This window comes from Pelodiscus sinensis, chromosome 23 (genome assembly GCF_052426305.1).
Source record: "Pelodiscus sinensis isolate ZL-2025 chromosome 23, ASM5242630v1, whole genome shotgun sequence".
Taxonomy (NCBI): Eukaryota; Metazoa; Chordata; order Testudines; family Trionychidae; genus Pelodiscus; species Pelodiscus sinensis.
In genome coordinates, this window is record NC_143074.1 from 2,965,296 (window position 1) to 2,987,247 (window position 21,952).

Genomic DNA, 21,952 nt, shown 5'->3' on the forward strand with positions numbered 1-21,952 from the left:
CGACAGCCGAAGAGCTGAGAGCTGTGTGGAGGGGACACGTTATCGTAGAATTGCCAGATCCTCGGGTTGGAAGAGACCTCAGGAGGTCATCGAGTCCAGCCCTCTGCCCAAAGCAGGACCAACCCCAACTCCATCATCCCAGCCAGGGCTTGGTCCAGAAGGGACTTACACACCTCTAGGGAGGGAGAAGGCTCTGTACCATTGTACAGCTGCACACCGACTCCCCTTATCGCCTAATCCCCTAAGCAAGTGCCAGTTGGCCAATCAAGCTGCTCTTCGGACTCTGTTTCCTAATTGGCTCTGCCAAGCCTGCACTGTACCCTTAGGAAGTGCAAATGGGGGTGGGCGTTTCCTTAAGCTGCGCGATTGGTTCCCTCCCTGGGTGGGCCTTGCCCGGGCGAGGTATTTGCAGAGCTCCAGGTTATTCTGCCCTTCGTTTGGTAGTCGATTTACACGTAGGAGATTTTGACCATGGCAAAGCAAGTGAAATGAATAAAGTACAAAGTTCTGTCAGGTACTAGTCAGACACTGTTGATGCTTTAAGCATAATGTTAGCCATGTTACAATGGAAAGAAAAAGGTGTTTTACATACAGGAATCTACATACAAACAACAGCCTGAGACTCCTAGTTTTGTTGTTGCTCTTTAACAAAACGACACGACAATGGTTCGATACTGACCTTGGATTCTCTCTCTTCCAGGAGCGTCTCCAGCTTCTTCTGGGCGGCGCGACCTTCGTGGTCGTCGCTGACGATGAGGATGATGTGATTCCAGTTGTATACACGCATCATCTCAAACCAGGCATTGGACTGGTGAGAGTAGGGCGGGACAGTGCGCAGGAAGGAGAGGTGGATGCTCTGTAAGGAACAACAAAGGCTAGACATAGACTTTTGCAGCTCATGCTTGCCCACCGAGGGCTCACGGACCACTCAGCTCCACAAGTTCAGGGCCGGGCCCGGAAGTCTCGCCGCGCAGGCATTTCTGTGACTCGTAGCAAGAGGCTTTTGGCTCTCAAATCTTTAGTTGGCCTCTGCAGTCTGGAATTCCCCTTTTGGGTGGAGCGGCAGACACTCGCGCCAATGTCGGACACTCTTGTGTTCTGGGGCTAGACCTGTGCATGGGGTGGTTGAATGTGTGGCCTAGAAGAAGCAGAGCTGACCTTGGTATTCATTGTCAATAATATTGTTGACCGTGTTTCTGATTGAAAAGCATGAGAGACGACTGCTTCTTCTAAGCAAGCACATTTATTCTTAAGGTAACAGCATCACAAAGAACACCCAAGAAAACCAGTACAAGAACCTACACACACATGAGAAAAAGCTTACCAGCGATGAAGTGGGATTCTGCCCACGCAAGCTGATGCCCAAATAAACCTGTGAGTCTCTAATGTGCCTCGGGAGGCCTTGCTGGTTTTGCAGATACAGACTAATGTGGCGACCTGCTTACTGGTGGCACCGATCAGTCTTATAGGGCCTTAGTAGGTCAAGGTTTCTCAACATTTCCAAAATGCTGGGCTCTCCAGTAGCCGACAGACAAAGGAGGGACGACTGGATTTCAATAGTCTGGAAGCTGGAGCTCAAGCGGGCACAGAGCCTTTCTTCAGATCCAGGAAACAGCCAGGGCCTCCTGTCCTGTCCTTGAGGAAGGATTGGAAAGTCGGAACCTCTCAGGGTCCCATGAGACTGAGGGCAGATCTCTGGGAAGCGTTAGCCTGGGTTAGGGTTAGGGTTAGGAACTTGTATTGGTTTTGTGGACACCGGTCGTAATTCCATCTCGGCCAGTATCCAGCCTGCCCTCAGTGCCAGGTGCTTCGGTGGGAGTGAACACCACCAGCAATCGTCCCCGGTTGCCCATTCCCAGCTTCTGGCAAACGGAGGTGAGGGACAGCCGGAGAATGGGGTTGCATCCCTGGCCACCTTGGCTAATAGCCACCAACAACCCTAAGCTAGCCGTCACCTGCAAGGACTCTGCGGTACTTCTTTGCTGTCACAAAAGGACATTAGGGGTGTGTCTAAAGTACATGGCTCCATTTATGGTGCCATGTAGATTAGGCTGATCGGCAAAGGGAAATGAAGCCGCGATTTAAATAATTGCGGCTTCATTTAAATTTAAATGTCTGTCGCGCTGAGCCGACAAACAGGTGATCAGCTGTTTGTTGGCTCAGTGCGCTAGTCTGGACACTCCCACGCCGACCTGAAAGCCCTTCATCGACCTCCCCGTTATGCCTCGTAGGATGAGGTTTACCGGGGAGGTCGATAAAGGGCTTTCATGTCGGCGGGGGAGCATCCAGATTAGCGCGCTGATCAGCTGTTTGTCTGCTCAGCGCGGCAGCCATTTAAATTTAAATGAAGCCGCGATTATTTAAATCGCAGCTTCATTTCCCTTTGCTGATCAGCCTAATCTACATGGCTCCATCGACGGAGCCATGTAGTTTAGATGTACCCTGGGTGAGGGCAGCTCTGAAGTGAGAAGTGACTCACGAAGGAGCCCCCCCCTGTACTCCCCACTTGTCCTGGCACATGGCCACAGGTATCCAACTCACCTCTCTGCAGGAAGCCAGCACAAACCCTAGGCAAGAAGGCAACAGAGACCCTCAAAATAGGGGGGGTGTCAGATATGAATGGCACCTCTTCCTAGCCTGGCCGCCTCACCCCAAAGTGACCACCCCAAAGTCTCCCAGGGATGGGGAGCTCAGTTTGCAACTGGACTTGGTATTTCTTGGCAGGCCGGGTGTTCTCTCAAACCCGAGGAAAACTTCACCTTAGCGGTGGTAACTTCCAGTCACACCCAGACTGAACAACACCAAACAGCCTTGAAGACCAAAAGAGGCAGGATGAGTCTCCTCCTCCATCTCTGCCGTTCCTCCAGCATCCAGGGACCACCCGGGAGGTAGCGGCTGTCACTAGTCAGCAGCTCAGGGGTTAGCCCATGAATTTGATTTGGCCACAGAACTGTGAAGCCGGCAGCCAGAGCCAGACACGCTGCCGAACTGATCCAGCCATATGTAGGTCACCATTGTGAGACAGGAAAGCGAAGGTATTGAGAGAGAGCCAGAGGAGAGAAAAAGCGAGAGGCATCCGATCATTCTGGAGAGGACAGAGAGAGAGGGGGCGGTGGCATGTGAGGAGAGAGAGAGAGAGATGGAGAGAGGTGCTCTGGAGAAAGGAGTATAGAAATCATTAGTCACTTCTGATGGACGCTCTTCATTTACACCACATGTATGAGATACGGACTAGGAAGCATGCATCAGTTACCTTATCGGAATATATAGACATGCGTGTTGTCAGACCAATGACAGGAATCCTGTAGAAGCCAGCTGTGTATGAGACGGGTGTTGGTGTTAGGTGATCATTTGGAGCAGGTGGGTGACTAACTAATATTGCATAGACCTGTAGGATACAGGACACATGATACAAACGTTATTTGACAGCAGCAGAACAATCCTGAAATGTGAATGTCCTTGTCTTTGCTAGACACTAAGCAGCCCAGGGCTAGCCCGGTCGGGGCATTCAGACACCAGGAGACAGAAATAACCAAACCATCCATGAGCCACACACGACGTGGGGGGTTGGTGGATAGAGGAAGGGGTGTGTGAAAAGGCTGCCTCTGCCCTTCGCCTGAAGCCCTTGCCAGTGGGAAGAGCGGGGTCTGTTTGGGGATTCCTCGGAATGGAAACGCACCGCTTGGCAAGCGAAGCGCCTCGCTCTGGTGGATTTGCTGATTAAAGAGAAACCTCTCTCTTGCAGGCACGCTAGGTAATGCGATTTATTTAACCGCACATTTAATACTCCCCTCTAATTCCCCTCTGAGGACTATTACACACAAAGTGGTCAGCTGGGATTCGGTGCGCGAGAGCGCCAGAGACAGACAGAGGGAGGGAGTCGAAACACAGAAAATCAGCCAGCTGCCTGCCAAGCATGCACACAGATCACAAAGCCGGGGGCGGGGGGAGCACGGGAGAATGCTCAGCGCACAGGTAAGGACGTGAAGCAACGTGGCTAAAATAGGTCTGAGCAGCTGCGTTCTCTTCTCCCAGCAAAGCAGGGTTGATGTGATGGCCGAGGTGACGATATTATTGTATGTGAACTCACGTTTCCAGCCCCATAATGTCCCTGGGACCTGACCAACAGCTCCCCAGCCGGGGTAACTCAGTGGAACCACATTGAAGTCAATGGAGGGAGACCCATTTGCACTGGTTAGGGTCTAGCCCCAAGCCCCTGTTCACGTTCTCTGCCCCCCGAGCATTGCCGGGCTGGGGGTCTGTCCATACTGCAACCAGCGCGGTGACAGCAGCACACACAGAGTGCCCAAGCCAGCTTCGAACTCCTCCTGCTCGGAAGCAATGGGCTTTTGGGGTGGGGTGCAAGGAAGGGACGTGCAAGGCCGGGCAATAACTGGGAGCGGAAGGAAGCGTAAAGCTAGAGCAGCGGCGTGGGCCATAGGCCGCTAGTGGCCCGCGACCATCCTGCAGCGGGGGCCCATGCTGGCGCTCCAGGACCGCACTACCCTGCGAGGTTGGAGCACCAGCCTCCCTCTGCAGGGGGGAGCCCTGAGCCTGCGGGCCAGAGCCTGCTCACAGGGGCAGGGAGCGGCTCCGTGCGCTGCTGCTCCTCCTGCCCCTGGCTGGGGGAATGGCAGCACCTGGAAACGGCTCACCTGCAGGCTTTCCCCGTTGCTCCCACTGGCCGGAATCCCACCAATGGGAGTGATGGGGGGGCGCCGCATCAGGTAAACACCTCCCATCTCGCTCAGGTGCAGACCCCCAACTCCATCACACACGCTGATCCCACCCAGATCTCCACCCCCATCCCTTCCTGCACCCAGCCCTCACCCCCAGCCCTTCCTGCACCCAGAGTTCACCCCCATCCCCTCCTGCACCCAGCCCTCACCCCCATCCCCTCCTGCACCCAGCCCTCACCCCATCCGCTCCTGCACCCAGCCCTCACCCCCATCCCCTCCTGCACCCAGCCCTCACTCCATCCCTTCCTGCACCCAGAGTTCACCCCTATCCCCTCCTGCACCCAGCCCTCACCCCATCCCTTCCTGCACCCAGAGTTCACCCCTATCCCCTCCTGCACCCAGCCCTCACCCCCAGCCCTTCCTGCACCCAGAGTTCACCCCATCCCCTCCTGCACCCAGCCCTCACCCCCATCCCCTCCTGCACCCAGCCCTCACCCCATCCCTTCCTGCACCCAGAGTTCACCCCATCCCCTCCTGCACCCAGCCCTCACCCCCATCCCCTCCTGCACCCAGCCCTCACCCCATCCCTTCCTGCACCCGGAGTTCACCCCATCCCCTCCTGCACCCAGCCCTCACCCCCATCCCCTCCTGCACCCAGCCCTCACCCCATCCCTTCCTGCACCCAGAGTTCACCCCATCCCCTCCTGCACCCAGCCCTCACCCCCATCCCCTCCTGCACCCAGCCCTCACCCCATCCCTTCCTGCACCCAGAGTTCACCCCATCCCCTCCTGCACCCAGCCCTCACCCCCATCCCCTCCTGCACCCAGCCCTCACCCCATCCCTTCCTGCACCCAGAGTTCACCCCATCCCCTCCTGCACCCAGCCCTCACCCCATCCCTTCCTGCACCCAGAGTTCACCCCTATCTCCTCCTGCACCCAGCCCTCACCCCCAGCCCTTCCTGCACCCAGAGCTCACCCCCAGCCCTTCCTGCACCCAGAGTTCACCCCCATCCCCTCCTGCACCCAGCCCTCACCCCCATCCCTTCCTGCACCCAGAGTTCACTCCTATCCCCTCCTGCACCCAGCCCTCACCCCCATCCCCTCCTGCACCCAGCCCTCACCCCCAGCCCTTCCTGCACCCAGAGTTCACCTCTATCCCCTCCTGCACCCAGCCCTCACCCCCATCCCCTCCTGCACCCAGCCCTCACCCCCAGCCCTTCCTGCACCCAGAGTTCACCCCTATCCCCTCCTGCACCCAGCCCTCACCCCCATCCCTTCCTGCACCCAGAGCTCACCCCATCCCTTCCTGCACCCAGCCCTCACCCCCAGCCCTTCCTGCACCCAGAGTTCACCCCTATCCCTTCCTGCACCCAGCCCTCACCCCCATCCCTTCCTGCACCCAGAGCTCACCCCATCCCTTCCTGCACCCAGCCCTCACCCCCATCCCCTCCTGCACCCAGCCCTCACCCCCATCCCTTCCTGCACCCAGCCCTCACCCCCATCCCCTCCTGCACCCAGAGCTCACCCCCAGCCCTTCCTGCACCCAGAGCTCACCCCCCCCATCCCCTCCTGCACCCATTTTGTCATCCAGGGTGGTTGGCTGGAGGCCCGCGGAATGGTCTGTGTTGAGAGGAGCACAGGGGAGCAGTGGGGGAAGGAAAGCAGAGACGGGCCTGCAGATGGGGGCAGGGATCTAAGGCAGAGCGTTCACTGGCCGGAGCTGAGGGAGGGAGACGCCGTAGCAGCAGCACTTCCACGGTGCTGGGCAAAGCAAAGGGCGCATGAGACGTGCACCGGGGCTCTGCCAGGGGACGAGTTTGGGCGGGAAGGGCTGGGCTGCATGCAAGCGGGCATTGCCCGATGGGCGGGGGCATGCAAGCGGGCATTGCCCAATGGGAGGGGGCATGCAAGCGGGCATTGCCCGATGGGCTGGGGGCATGCAAGCGGGCATTGCCCGATGGGCTGGGGGCATGCAAGCGGGCATTGCCCAATGGGCGGGGGGCATGCAAGCGGGCATTGCCCGATGGGCGGGGGCATGCAAGCGGGCATTGCCCGATGGGCGGGGGGCATGCAAGCGGGCATTGCCCGATGGGCTGGGGGCATGCAAGCGGGCATTGCCTGATGGGCTGGGCTGCATGCAAGCGGGCATTGCCCGATGGGCGGGGGGCATGCAAGCGGGCATTGCCCGATGGGCTGGGGGCATGCAAGCGGGCATTGCCTGATGGGCTGGGCTGCATGCAAGCGGGCATTGCCCGATGGGCTGGGGGCATGCAAGCGGGCATTGCCCAATGGGCTGGGGGCATGCAAGCGGGCATTGCCCAATGGGCGGGGGGCATGCAAGCGGGCATTGCCCGATGGCCAGGGGGCATGCAAGCGGGCATTGCCCGATGGGCGGGGGGCATGCAAGCGGGCATTGCCCGATGGGCTGGGGGCATGCAAGCGGGCATTGCCCGATGGGCGGGGGGCATGCAAGCGGGCATTGCCTGATGGGCTGGGGGCATGCAAGCGGGCATTGCCCGATGGGCTGGGGCATGCAAGCGGGCATTGCCCGATGGGCGGGGGGCATGCAAGCGGGCATTGCCCGATGGGCGGGGGGCATGCAAGCGGGCATTGCCCGATGGGCGGGGGGCATGCAAGCGGGCATTGCCCGATGGGCTGGGGGCATGCAAGCGGGCATTGCCCGATGGGCGGGGGGCATGCAAGCGGGCATTGCCCGATGGGCGGGGGGCATGCAAGCGGGCATTGCCCGATGGGCGGGGGGCATGCAAGCGGGCATTGCCCGATGGGCTGGGGGCATGCAAGCGGGCATTGCCCGATGGGCGGGGGGCATGCAAGCGGGCATTGCCCGATGGGCGGGGGGCATGCAAGCGGGCATTGCCCGATGGGCGGGGGCATGCAAGCGGGCATTGCCCGATGGGCGGGGGCATGCAAGCGGGCATTGCCCGATGGGCGGGGGCATGTAAGCGGGCATTGCCCGATGGGCTGGGGGCATGCAAGCGGGCATTGCCCGATGGGCTGGGGGCATGGCAGCCCGAGTGAAAACAGCGCAGCGCAAGGAGGAAACGGAGAAGGACGCAGCCCTCTGGCAGAGCCGGGAAGGAGTCAAGAATTGAGAGTCTGGGAGCTGCCCATGCTGGGCAGTTCAGCCCCGGGACAGCTCAGGGTGTTACACTGCAATAAGCCACCCATGGCGGGCCTGTGCCAGCGGACCCTGGGTGCCATCTTTGGGAGTTGCGGGGGGACTTGATCCCTGCCCCACCCCCACTCCATCCCTTCCCCCACACCCACCAGCCCACTGTGACTCTTCCCTTCTCCCGCTTCTCCCACTTCCTGCCCCGTCCTGTTCTCCCCCAAGTACCCCCCATCCTCCTCTCCCTGCCTCCCAGCACCTCCTGCATGCCAGTGTACTGCATTGGCCTCTGCCCCGCCCTTGGGCAGCCAGCAGGGAGGGGATGCAGCAGGCTGGGGCACTTTCCCCATGCTCCCTAGTTAGCGGAAGGGGAAGGAGAGCAGCAGTGATCTCGAACGTGCGGCTGCAGCCTCCATGCTCCCAAAACAGCATCCAGGAGAGGGGGCTCAGGGCTGGGGAGTCCCGGAAGGGAGGGTAGCCTCAGCCAGCCCCTTTCACCTGCCTGGCTGCCTGCTGCTCAGTGCGGCAGCCTGTAGGAAACCCCAGGAGCCAGGATAGAGTGTGCCACCCGTCCCTCTCCAGTCAAGTGCAACAGCCAGCCGGTATCTTGCCAGAGCGATGCCCTGGGGCGCACTAGCTTCCTTTCACCTCCGCACCCACCATCGCTGTTGCATAAGAATATAAGAATAAAGGCACAGCCAGACTGGGTCAAACCACAGCTCCAGGTAGCCCAGTGTCCTGTCTTCCAATAGTGGCCAGTGCCAGGTGCCTCAGAGGGAGTGAACGGAACAGGGAATCCTCACGTGATCCTTCCCCTGTCGCCCATTCCCAGCCCCCGGCAAACAGGCTCAGGACACCATCCCTGCCCATCCTGGCTAATAGACATTGATGGGCCTGTCTTCCATGAATCTATCTAGCTCTTTTTTGAACCCTGTTAAAGCCCTGGTCTTCCTAACGTCCTCTGGCAAGGAGTTCCACAGGTTGACTGTGCGCTGCTGAAGAAATACGGCCTTTTGTTCGTTTTCAACCTGCTGCCTATTCATTTCATTTGGTGACCCCCTAGTCCTTGTGTTATGGGAGCAAGTAAATAACTTTTCCTTAGTCACTTTCTCCACATCAGCCATGAGTTTATAGTCCTCTATCCTATGCCCCCTACTCTCCTCTTTTCTAAGCTGAAAAGTCCCAGTCTCCGTACTTTCTCTTCATATGGCAGCAGTTCCAAACATCTAATCATTGTTGTTGCCCTTTTTGGAACTTTTTCCAATGCCAAGAGATCTTTGTTGATGTCGGGGTATTTAATGCACTGGCCGAGGTGCCCCCGATGTTGTGATAGGCATGGGTAGGACCCCCAGGTCTTGAAAGGTGTTGATCAATGTAGCATTAGAGATATTGCTTCAACTTTGTCCTGGCAGGATCTGGGGCTGCTTGCTTGAAGGCCAGGAGAAGGGGTTGGGAACGATTCCATCCGGGGTGGGGGGTCCCCATCAGGAATTGTTTGGCGGAACCCTCTATGAGTTCCTATGTGGTAACTGCTGGCGGAGGCTTTTTCCCCTTTTCTGCTTTGTGGCGGTGTCCTTGCTTGGCGACAGTGGTCTGACGGGTATGAAGGCGCGTTTGCCAGACTTTCGCTTGAGTCAACTCTGTGTTTCTGCGTGCTGGGCTGTAGGTAGCAGTTAGCTCAGGGGGGTACTGGATCTCTGATGGTAGGTGGGCTGATCTGTGTCTTACACGTAGCTGTCTGCAGGCTTCTATTGTTGAAACTGACCCTGGTGTCCAGGGAGCTGATGCTGCCGTGGGCGTGTTCTAGAGACTTTCACAGGTGTGCACAAGAGTGACGGCGTGGTGGAAGCATGCTATAGACCACCAGACCAGGAGGTTCTGGTAGACAAAGCTTTCTTCAGACAATTAAAAGACATTTCCAGAGCACAGGCCCTGGTTCTCATGGGGGGAATTCATCTGCTGGGAGAGCAATACAGCAGGGCACAGAAAATCCAGGAAGCTTTTGGAGAGGATTGAGGACAATTTCCTGGAGCAAGCACTGAAGGAACCAATTAGGGGCCATGCTCCGGGTGACCTGCTGCTCACATGCAGGGAAGAATTGGTTGGGGACGTAGACAGGTGGTAACCTGGGCAGCAGTGACCATGGGATGGGAGAATTCAGGATCCTGATGAAAGGAGAGCAGCAAAATATGGACTTTGGACTTCAGAAAAGCAGACACAGACTCCCTCTGAGAACTGATGGGTAGGATCCCTTGGGAGGCTAAGATGAAGGGGAAAGGAGTTCAAGAGGGCTGGCTGGATTTTAAAGAAGCTTTATTGAGGGTGCTGGAACAAACCATCCCAGTGTGCAGAAAAAAATAGCAAATCTGGCAGGAAACTTGGTTGGCTTAACAGAGAGATCTCTTGAGAGCTTGAACGCAAAAAGGAAACTGACAAGAAGGGGACACTTGGACAGATGACTAGGGAGGAGTGTAAATATATTGATTGAGCATGCGGGGGTGTAGTCAGGAAGGCCAAAGCACAACTGGAATTGCAGCTAGCAAGAGATGGGAAGGGGACCAAGAAGGGTTGCTACACGTATGGTAGCAACACGAAGAAGGTCAGGGAAGGTGTGGGACCCGCACTGAATGGGGAAGGCAACCTAGGGACAGATGAGGTGGGAACATCTGAAGCACTCAGGGCTTTTTTTGTTTGTTTTCACAGGCAAGGTCAGCTCCCGGACAGCAGCACTGTGCAGCACAGGATGGGGAGGAGGCGGGCAGCCCTCGGCGGTGAAAGAGCAGGCTAAGGACTGTTTAGAAAAGCTGGACATACACAGAGCCATGAGGCTGGATCTAACGCATCCGAGGGTGCTGAGGGAGTTGGCTGATGTGACAGCAGAGGCACTGGCCAGTATCTTCGAAAGCGTGTGGTGATCAGGGCAGATCCTGGGCAGTTGGAAAAAGGCAAATGCAGTGTCCATCTTTTAAAAAGGGGGAAAAGGAGACTAAAAAAATCCTACAGACCAGTCAGCCTCACCTCAGTCCCCAGAAAGATCGTGGAGGGGATCCTCGAGGAATTCATTTTGAAACACTTGGAGGAGAGGAAGGTGACCAGGAAGAGTCGACATGGTTTCATCAAGGGCAAGTCCTGCCTGACCCACCTGGTTGCCTTCTATGACGAGGTAACTGGCTCTGTGGACGTGGGGAAGGCGGTGGACGTGATAGACCTTGACTTTAGAAAAGCTTTTGATGCGGTCTCCCACAGAATCCTTGCCAGCAAGGCTGGCTTAGAGGAACAGACTATAGGGCGGACAGAAAGCTGGCTAGGTGATCAGGCTCAATGGGGAGTGATCAATAGCTCGGTGTATAGTTGGCAGCCGGTACCACATATAGTGTCCCGGGGTCAGTCCTGGGTCCAGTTTTGTTCACTATCTCCGGGTATGTCTACACTACAAAGTTAGTTCGAACTAACGGACGTTAGTTCGAACTAACTTTAATAGGTGCTACACTAGCGCTCCGCTAGTTCGAATTTGAATCGAACTAGCGGAGCGCTTAGTTCGAACTAGGTAAACCTCATTTTACGAGGACTAACGCCTAGTTCGAACTAGCTAGTTCGAACTAAGGGCTGTGTAGCCCTTTAGTTCGAACTAGTGGGAGGCTAGCCCTCCCCAGGTTTCCCTGGTGGCCACTCTGGCCAACACCAGGGAAACTCTATGCCCCCCTCCCGGCCCCGGACCCTTTAAAGGGGCACGGGCTGGCTACGGTGCCCGTGCCAGGTGCAAGCCTGCCAGCACCCAGCTAGCAGACCCTGCACGTGGCACGGCACAGAGCCACCCACCCGATGCCCCCCACCCCACCCCCTCTTGCCGGGACCAGGCTGGCGGCTCCCGGGAGCTTGCCCTGGACCGCAAGAGGCGGGCACCTTCCTGGGCTAGTGCGGACATCGTGGACCTCGTCCACGATCTCCGCACTAGGCACAGGAAAGTGGCCGTCTAGGGCAGGAGAGCTGCCAGCCTGGCCACCCAGGACCAGGTGTGCATGAAAATCAAGGGGGTCCACTGAGACCCCCGACACTGAGCCCTGAGCTTACAATGGCCGTCCTGGGTCAGACCAAAGGTCCATCTAGCCCAGTAGCCTGTCTGCCAACAGCGGCCAACCCTAGGGACCCTGGAGGGGATGGACCGAAGACAATGACCAAGCCATTTGTCTCGTGCCATCCCTCTCCAGCCTTCCACAAACTGTGGGCAGGGACACCACTCCTACCCTCTGGCTAATAGGACTCCATGGACCCAACCTCCATGACTTGATCTCACTTCCCTTTAAACTCTGTTCTAGTTCTAGCCTTCACAGCCTCCTGCAGCAAGGAGTTCCACAGGTTAACTATTTGCTTTGTCAAGAACAACAACTTTCTCTTACTAGTTTCAAGCCTGCTACCCATTCCTTTCCTTTGGTGTCCTCTAGTCCTTCTTTATGGGAACTCAGGAAGAACTTTTATGAATGCACCCTCTCCACCCAACCCCTGCTTTTAGAGACCTCTATCCTGTCCCCCCTCCATCTCCTCTTTTCTAAGCTGAACAGTCCCAGTCTCTGTAGCCTTTCTTCATCTGGGACCTGTTCCCAACCCCTGATCATGTTAGTTGCCCTCCCCTCTCCCAGCCTTTCTCTTCCCCTCTCCCACCTCCTTTTCCCAGTCTCCCCCAGTTTTTTTTCAATAAAGACAGAGTCAATGTTGGAAGAAACGTTATCTTTATTTTGTACATCAATAAGAAGGGGGGCTAAGGAAGGGTAAGTGGAAGGAGGTGAGGGAGGAATGGGGTACGAGCCCCCGATGGGGAGGACTGGGCTTGCTCTGCGGGCTTCTGGGGGTGGAAGCTCTCCTGCAGCCCCCCAATTACTCCCTCTCCCCAGATGGCAGCCTGCGGCAAGTGCAGCCGGGCTGATGGCCGAGTGGTGTGATGTGCCCAGTGTGGGCACTCAGGGCACTCCAAGCCAGAACTTCTTTGCAAGCGGGGCACCCCTTAGAACTGTGTGTCCGGGGTGGGGGTCGGCACCCTTTAAGCGCAGCCCTCGGCTAGCCTGAGACAGCATCTCCATGCTCTAAGTCCTCCTTTTATGCCCTGCTGGCACTGCTTCCGGCCATCCTTAAGCCCTGTTCAGAGTCCACTCAATGTGGACTTACTAGTTCGAACTAGCAAAACGCTAGTTCGAACTAGTTTTTAGTTCTAGATGCGTTAGTTCGAACTAGCTTAGTTCGAATTAACTAATTCGAACTAAGTTAGTTCGAACTAGCGCTGTAGTGTAGACGTACCCTCCGTTAACAATGTAGTGCTCAGATGGATTGCACCCGCAGCGAGATCATGGATGATGCTAAGCTGAGAAGAGAGACGGATACACCGGAGGGTAGGGAGAGGGACCAGAGTGACCTGGACAAATTGGAGGACTGGGTCAAAAGAAACCCAGTGAGGTTCAAGGAAGACAAGTGAAGCATCCGGCCCTTGGGATGGAGGAAGAGTAGCCAGGCCATAGTGCACCTGCTCAGCACTAGAAGAACTGCAAGAGGTAGGAGTTGGTGAGGAGAGCCACTCGCGTCGGGACCAGAGCGTCGGCAGAAGAGAGCCGCCTCTCACCTCTTGTGCACCGCATGTTCGTGGGGAACCTGGTGCTAAATCATGTGTAGCTGACTCAATTCTGGGTCAGGGTTTCATATGTAGGAGAGCAGCTACCTCGCTGCCAACTGTTGAAAGGCAGCCTTCGACACACGATTGGGGGAGGGGGGCATAATTTAAAAAAGGACTGTGTTGGATATTAGGGAAAACTCTTTCCCTAGGAGGGTGGGGAAGCACTGGGCTGGGTTCCCTAGAGGGGGGTGGAATCTCCATCCCTAGGGGTGTTTAAGTCCCAACCTGACAAAGCCCTGGCTGGGATAGTCTAGTCGGGGCTGGTCCTGCTTTGGGCAGGGGGCTGGACTCAGGGACCTCCTGAGGTCTCTGACAGCCCTGGGATTCTAGGATTCTATAAGAACCCCCAGGCATTGTCACAGGCTGGGGACCGACTGGCTAAGTGGCAGTTCGGCAGAAGAGGACCTGGGAATACAGTGGATGAGATGCTGGAGAGGAATCAACAGGGTGCCCTTGTCCCCAAGAAGACTAGCGGCATATTGGGCTGTATTAGGAGGAGCATTGCCAGCAGATCCAGGGAAGTGATCGTTCCCCTCTAGTCCGCACTGGGGAGGCCACATCTGGAGGACTGCGTCCTGTTTTGGGGTCCCCCTACTACAGAAAGGAGGACAAATTGGAGAGGGTCCAGCGGAGGGCAACGAAAATGATGAGGAGGCTGGAGCACATGTCAGAGTTGTTTGTGTCATTAAATTTCTGTGTGAACTGTGCTGGGGTGGGGGAGGGAGACAGGGAGAGGCCTTTTGAGCTCTTTGTAGTAGGTGGCACCAGAGAGTTGTTGGTTGGCTTCACTGATGTGGTCATCATGGTTGAAGATGACACTGGCATCCCCTTTGTCTGCTGGTTTGATCATTGTCTGGTGGTTGGATTTCAGACAGACAGACAGGACGGTCAATGGGGATAGATAGATAGATAGATAGATAGATAGATAGATAGATAGATAGATAGATAGATAGGAGTAAAATGCAGGACAATGTAGCACTTTAAAGACTAACAAGATGGTTTATTAGATAATCATCTAATAAACCATCTTGTTAGTCTTTAAAGTGCTACATTGTCCTGCATTTTGCTTCAGCTACCCCAGACTAACACGGCTACATTTCTATTACTATAGATAGGAGTGTGTGTATGGGGATAGAGAGATCACTAGATAGTCCCTACTTGAACTCTAAATTACTCTGAAAACTGTCCTTTGTTATATTGAGACACATGAACACTGTCTCTTTGCTGTTCTAATGAGCTATCAGCATAAGTTGCTATGGAGGGAAATACCTTTTTCAGGGGTTCTCCTTGCTTTCTCCTGTACCTTTCTCTGACTTTCCTTGGCTGCCAGACATCTGCATGGTATTTTTTTGGAAAATTGTGCCATATCCAGCTACTATTTGGACCAAAAAAGATTAACCACTCTTTCCTCTGCTTCTTTCTTTCCATCCCTTTCACCACCTTTGTCCCCTCCCTCTGCAAACCCACCCATGACAGCCTTGGACGTGCATATGCTTAATTTTAAAAGTTTAAAATGTCCAGGATAGTATCAGTGTGTGTGTGTGTGTGTGTGTGTGTGTGTGTGTGTGTGTGTGTGTGTGTGTGTGACACGTTTGGGGGTTGTAAGAGTTGTGTCTTGTGTGGGCAAAGAACCCAACTACCCCCCAAAATGTGAAGGCAATAGAACAACACTGCAAAAAATGAGCATCCAAACTGTTTCTTTGCAGAAGTTTGAAGATATTTCATCTTAATAATTATATCACAATTATAATTGTGCCCTGCAGAGTTCTTGTGCCAAAGGGATCTTAGTTCTACTTTAGACGCCTTAACCCTGGTGTCACTATAGACGGCCCCCCAGCTCCATGTCTGTGCAGGGCTCTGAGCGTTGGCAGGCTGGCAGCGGCTTTGCAGGGTAATTGCTTTGCATGTTAGTATCTAACCCAAACTCCCTTTGTGAATTAGGTGAGAAATAGGCAGGCCCTCCCTCCCCCCGTCAGTTATGGACAAGCAATAGGGTGCTTGTCCTGCAGCAATTAGAAATGGTGGCAGCTGCAGAAGGGGAATCCCAGGCTCCATGTTCAGCAAATAATAAAGAAAATCCCAGAAACGGACGTACTGGAGGTTAAAGCCCTAATCTGCTCAGATTTAAACGGGGGATAAATAAACAGCCTCCTACCAAAGTCCCTACATGTCAGCACCGGTCCCGCTGTCCCTGCATGATGCGGCAGGAGCGGGAGTATCCAGGCTGGGCTGCATGAGGCATTGGCAGGTGCTACGTCAGACCTCCCAGCCTGGCCTTTGGAAGATGGTGCAGGGGTGAGGGCTGGGCTGGGGGCGAAGGATGGAAAAATCCATTACTTGCTCAGCTCTCGGTGTGAGTTGAATGGGAGCAATCCTAGAACCCCGGGGCTGGCAGAGACCTCAGGCATCATCGAGTCCAGCCCCCTGCCCAAAGCAGGACCGACCCCAACTCAATCAGCCCAGTCAGGGCTTTGTCAAGCCGGGATGTAAAAACCTCTAGGGATGGAGATTCCACCCCCTCCCCAGGGAACCCAGCCCAGTGCTTCCCCACCTGCCTAGGGAAATAGTTTTTCCTAATATGCAGCCTAGACCTCCCCCTCTGCAACTTGAGACCATTGCTCCTTGCTCTGCCATCCATCACCACTGAGAACAGCCTCTCTCCATCCTCTTTGGAGCCTCCCTTCAGGTAGTTGAAAGCTGCTTCAAAGCCCACCCTCGCTCTTCTCTTCTGCAGATGAAACAAGCCCAAATCCCTCAGCCTCTCCTTGTAAGGCCATGTGCTCCAGCCCCCTCATCAATAAGAGGCGCCAGAAGATGTGACAGACTCATCCAGTTTCCAAGAGCTGGTCTCTCCATGTACATTTCCAGGGTGTGCATGTGGGGACGTCTATACTGCAGCGCTATTTCAGGATATTTCCGGTAATCTGAAATAATTATTCTGCGTCTTTGAAACAAGCCCGTTCTTTTGAACTATAATGGGCTCGCTCTTCTGATGTCCCTGCAAACCTCGTTCCACGAGGATTGAGCGACATTTCAGAGTAGCAGGTTATTTCGAAATTTGGCGCTGTACAAAATAAGCTATTTCAAAATTACCTTGAAATAAGCTACGCAATCTGCATAGCTCAAAGTGCATAGTTTAATTTCAAGGTAAGGGTGCAGTGTTGACACACCCTGGCTGTGTCTAGACTGGCAAGTTTTTCCGCAAAAGCAGAAAAAAGTTTTTGCGGAAAAACTTGCCAGCTTTCTACACTGTTCATTTGAATTTCCGCAAGACACTGACTTCCTACTGTCTGAAATCAGTGCTTCTTGCAGAAATACTATGCTGCTCCCATTCGGGCAAAAGGGCCAGTGTAGACAGCTCAGATTTGTTTTGTGCAAAAAAGCCCCGATTGTGAAAACGGCGATCGGGGCTTTTTTGCGCAAAAGCACATCTAGATTGGCACGGACGCTTTTCCGCAAAAAGTGCTTTTGCGGCAAAGCGTCCATGCCAATCTAGACGTGCTTTTCTGCAAATGCTTTTAACGGAAAACTTTTCCGTTAAAAGCATTTGCGGAAAATCATGCCATTCTAGATGTAGCCTGTGTGTGTGTGTGTGTGTGTGTGTGTGTGTGTGTATGCACGCGTGTGTATGTGCACGTGTGTGTGTGTAAAAAAACCTTTCTAACTATAAAGGCAGTTAAGCTCTGGAATAGGCTTCCAAGAGAAGGGGGGGATTGCCTATCACTGTAAAGTTTAAGAACAGGTTGGGCAAATACAGCTGGGCTGGTTTAAGGTTACTTGGTCCTGGCTCAGCCCAGGGGGCTGGACTAGATGACCTCTCAAGGTCCCCTGGCTGCAGCCCAGCATGTCTATGATGCTCTGCGTGTGCTGGTATGCACAGCGGGGGGCGGGGGTGTGTGTGTGTGTGGCAGAGAGAGGTGTTTTAAAGGGTTGATCTTTGGCATTTAATGAAATGCTTTTGTAACGCTGAAGGTTTTATAGCACCACGCAGACAGCTCACAGCCCTTCGGCTGCCTCCCCAGTAATGCCTGGTCCTGTGTATTGAGAATTAGTTTGAGTCATTATTTTTTAGCCCAAATATTTGAGCGAATCCTGTAGCTTTTATGGCGGGCATTGGAACAGGGAGTGTTTAACTGCGTGTGCGCACGTGCATGCGAGTGCCATGTGTGAGCAGCCCGAAATGCTCTTATATAAAAAGCTGCAATGCAGTCAGATAAAGCTTCATTGGAATTCAGCGAGGCAGCCGCGGGTGGGGGAGGGGAGAGCCTGTCACACAAAATGAGGCCACCCGGAGTCATGTGTGAGCACTGAGGCTCCGCGTGGGCACGGAAGAGCGGCTGTTCCTGCCTGTGCCAAGGCCCTGCCTTGGTGTCACGCAGCGGTTGACACAAGAACAAGCACAAATTGCCGGAGCACCGTGCGAATCGCCATATTGAAAAACCACGCAAACACAAGGCCTCCGCCCCCACCCCGTCGCCCTGCAGCGGTCCGGTCCTGCCCAACACAGTGACAAAATTCATGTGGGATCATTCCTTTGATTTAACGGTGACAAACGTCACCCTCAATGACCGCATTCGAAAATAAAGGCAAATGGCTGGACCAGCTGCAGTCGCCGGATGCATTTGGAAGTATATTCCTGCTGGGCACACAAAGAAGGGCTGGGCACATTGTTTTCAGCTTCTATGTGAATGTCTCATGGTATCCTCCTGCATCTCAGCCCCATATCACTACCCGTGCCTCTGTACTTGGATTTATTTCCCCCAAAGCTGAATGCGTCCATTTCGGAAGACCCAGATGGAAAAGGTTTCACATTTATTTCTCCTTCGGTAACACTTGATCTGAATATATGTTTGTATAGAGCAAAACCCCCTACAGCAAAGAAGAATATTGAGCCTCTCCATGGGAGATAGGAAAAAAATAGAGACAGCTATAGATGATTACCTACCTCTGAGATTTTCCATAAAGGATTTTAAAAAGCATCAGAAATATTCCAAATGTTAGAGATTTATCTATTGGCATGAACTGACTTCTCCTACAGCACATACACAATTGACATACACACAAAGTCATACAAACACACACACACACACAGAGAAAACAGACATACAGTGTACACACGGAGACATACTGCACGCGCACACACACAAAGACATACAAACACACACAGTGCACACACTCCCTGACTGACATTCACACATATGCAGTATGCACCCACACAAAAGCACACACTGCAGGTCACTCACACAGACGTCAAACCTGTTCACTAGCCCACCTGCCCTTCACATGCAGATATCCCTGCCAACCCTGGCCCCATGCACCTGGGGGAATGCAAGGGCTGGTTGTCTGTTCTCACACATGATTTGCTGGGGCTGTAGAGTGGCCCCTTGCCCTGGCAGTGAGATGGGGGGCAGGGGTGTGTGGAAGGGAGCTGCAGGGAGAGAAAGATGAAGGATGGAGAGATGGGGATGAAGGGCTGAGCCATGGCGGGGGGGGGAGGGGGGAGATCAGGGGCTGGGAGGGGACATGGCTGGGGGAGCAGACCAAGGGCTGAGGGCCATGGCTGGGGAGGGGAGGTGGCTGCAATGATGGTGAGGAAGGGCTGGGACTGGCTGGGGGCAGGGAGAAGGCTGGAGGGACATGGCTGGGGGAGGGGGAGGGGCTGGGGGGACATGGCTGGGGGCAGGGAGAAGGCTGGAGGGACATGGCTGGGGGAGAGGGAGGGGCTGGGAGAGGAGGTGGTGATAGGTGAGCACCAAGGACTGGGCGGTCTGAGGAGTGCCCAGCGCGCTGCCCCCAGTAGGGCTCCGTGGGGCCGGCTCAGTACCTGGCTGGGGAAGGGCAGGTACCTGGCCGGGTAGAGCCCGGGGCTGACCGGGTAGAGCCGGTACCTGGCCGGGTAGAGCCGGTACCTGGCCGGGAAGAGCCCTTGGCTGGCCGGGAAGGGCCGGTACCTGGCAGGTAGAGCCCGGGGCTGGCGGGGAAGGGCCGGTACCTGGCGGGTAGAGCCCGGGGCTGGCCGGGAAGGGGCCGGTACCTGGCGGGTAGAGCCCGGGGCTGGCGGGGAAGGGCCGGTACCTGGCGGGTAGAGCCCGGGGCTGGCCGGGAAGGGCGGGTACCTGGCGGGTAGAGCCCGGGGCTGGCCGGGAAGGGCCGGTACCTGGCCGGTAGATTCCGGGGCTGGCCGGGAAGGGCCGGTACCTGGCGGGTAGAGCCCGGGGCTGGCGGGGAAGGGCCGGTACCTGGCGGGTAGAGCCCGGGGCTGGCCGGGAAGGGGCCGGTTCCTGGCCGGTAGAGCCCGGGGCTGGCCGGGAAGGGCGGGTACCTGGCCGGGTAGAGCCCGGGGCTGGCGGGGAAGGGCCGGTACCTGGCCGGTAGAGCCCGGGGCTGGCCGGGAAGGGCCGGTTCCTGGCCGGTAGAGCCCGGGGCTGGCGGGGAAGGGCCGGTACCTGGCCGGTAGAGCCCGGGGCTGGCGGGGAAGGGCCGGTACCTGGCCGGTAGAGCCCGGGGCTGGCCGGGAAGGGGCCGGTTCCTGGCCGGTAGAGCCCGGGGCTGGCCGGGAAGGGGCCGGTACCTGGCTGGGGAAGAGCCCGGGGCTGGCCGGGAAGGGGCCGGTTCCTGGCCGGTAGAGCCCGGGGCTGGCCGGGAAGGGGCCGGTTCCTGGCCGGTAGAGCCCGGGGCTGGCGGGGAAGGGCCGGTACCTGGCCGGTAGAGCCCGGGGCTGGCGGGGAAGGGCCGGTACCTGGCGGTAGAGCCCGGGGCTGGCCGGGAAGGGGCCGGTACCTGGCGGTAGAGCCCGGGGCTGGCCGGGAAGGGCCGGTACCTGGCGGGTAGAGCCCGGGGCTGGCCGGGAAGGGCGGGTACCTGGCCGGTAGAGCCCGGGGCTGGCCGGGAAGGGCGGGTACCTGGCTGGAGATGAGGTCCTCGCAGACGGACAGGGCCATCTGGATGGCGTTGGGCTTGTGGGTGACCGAGGTGGCGTTGAGCTGGATCTTCCACGTGCCGTGCCGCTTGTTGGCCTGGTTCACCGCCTCGCGGAACAGCTGCTCGTGCTTCCTGGTGCTCAGCACCGCGCCGATGTTGACGATCTTGGGCTCGCAGCCGGCGCGGGCGAAGGAGAAGGAGACCAGCAGGGCGAGCAGCAGCAGCCGCATGGTGCTCATGGGCCGGGGGCTCGGCTCAGCGCCGGCCCGGGGCGCCCCCCCGGGGGCAGGAGGCTGCGCCGGTCCTCGCCGCGCCCAGCAGCGGGGCTCGCCCCATGCGGCCCGCGGGCCAGCGGGCAGCGCGGCGGGAGCCGGCCCGGGCGCACGGCGCTCTCCGAGGTGCTGAAATTCCGGCGCGCCCCGCGCCCGCTGCCCGGCTCTGCCCCGCGCCCCACTGCCCGGTCCCTGCGCGGCGATGGCGCAGGGCGCGGTTCCGGCCTCTCCTGCGCCCCCCGCCCCGGGCCGGGGTCCGCGCTGCGCCCACCAGCCGCCTCCCACCTCAGAGCGCTGCGCTGCGCTGCCCGCCAGGCGCGGGACTGAGCCGGCGCGTCACCGCAGCGCGCTGCGGAGCCTCCGCCCGCCCCTCTCTGGCCCCGGGATTGGGGAAGGGCCGCTGCGCCCGGCCCCACCGAGGAAGACTCCTCCTGCCCGGCCCGCGGGCTGCCAGGAGCCGGACAGACCCGTCTTCCCTGCCCTGCGCTCCCGCTGCTGCTCCCCCCAGAGACACCCCCCAGCACCAGACAACGGGACCGACCCCCCGGCTCAGCTCCTCTGGTCCCCTGCAAACCCCGCTCCCCGCCTCAGGGGCCTGGGGCCACTGCCGGAGGGAGGTCCGGTCCCGGGGCTGGCCAGAGAGCTGGTGGGCGTGGGGCTAGGTCGAGCCTAGAGAGCTGGTATGGACAGGCACGGGGTGCTTGATAGAGAACTGGGGTGGGGGAAGGCGCACAGGTCGATCGACAGCTGCTGTGTGCGGGAAAGATCATCAACAGCTAGCTGGGGTGGAAGGTGGTCATGAGATACCCGGCCAAGCGGTCTGGGGGAAGCCAGCGATAGCTGGAGTGTGTGTGCGTGGGGGGGGGGGGAGGGGGAGTGGGGATAGAAGTGTAAGGGGAGAGGGAGCCAAGCGCTGGTCTGCCGGGGGCAGATCGAATGATATATCCGTGGTGTGTATGAGGGGCCATAGCAGCTTTCCCTACCTAAAGGGTGTAACAAGGAGAGAGAAGAATTGTTCCCCTTGGCCTCTGAGGGCAGGAGAAGAAGCAAGGGGCTTCAACTGCAGCAAGGGAGTGTTAGGTTGGACATTAGGAAAAACTTCCTACCTGTCAGGGGGGTTACACACTGGAATCAATTGCCTAAGGGGGTTGTGGAATCCCCATCGCTGGAGCTGTTGAAGAGCAGGTTGGACACACACGGGTCAGGGATGATCTACATGGTGCTTGGTCCTGCCGTGAGGGCAGGGGACTGGACTTGATCTCTCAAGGTCCATTCCAGTTCTAGGGTTCT

General features: G+C 57.0%; 1 protein-coding gene across 8 annotated transcripts in view; it reads right to left on the reverse strand.

The window, feature by feature from the left end:
- The window catches only part of GRIN1 (glutamate ionotropic receptor NMDA type subunit 1), a 66,229-nt gene extending 45,450 nt beyond the window's left edge, over positions 1-20,779 (reverse strand). For all 8 annotated transcript variants that reach the window (XR_016347763.1, XR_012897173.2, XM_075905397.2 and 5 more), the window contains exons 1-3: positions 20,372-20,779; positions 3,254-3,388; positions 680-856 (exon numbers count right to left, since the gene is read on the reverse strand). Coding sequence is in view for 6 of the 8 variants with exons in the window: in XM_075905397.2 (XP_075761512.1) it covers positions 680-856; positions 3,254-3,388; positions 20,372-20,629 (570 nt within the window). In the remaining 2 variants the exon portion in view is untranslated. The remainder of the gene's footprint in view (positions 1-679; positions 857-3,253; positions 3,389-20,371) is intronic.
- Positions 20,780-21,952: the final 1,173 nt, after the last annotated feature.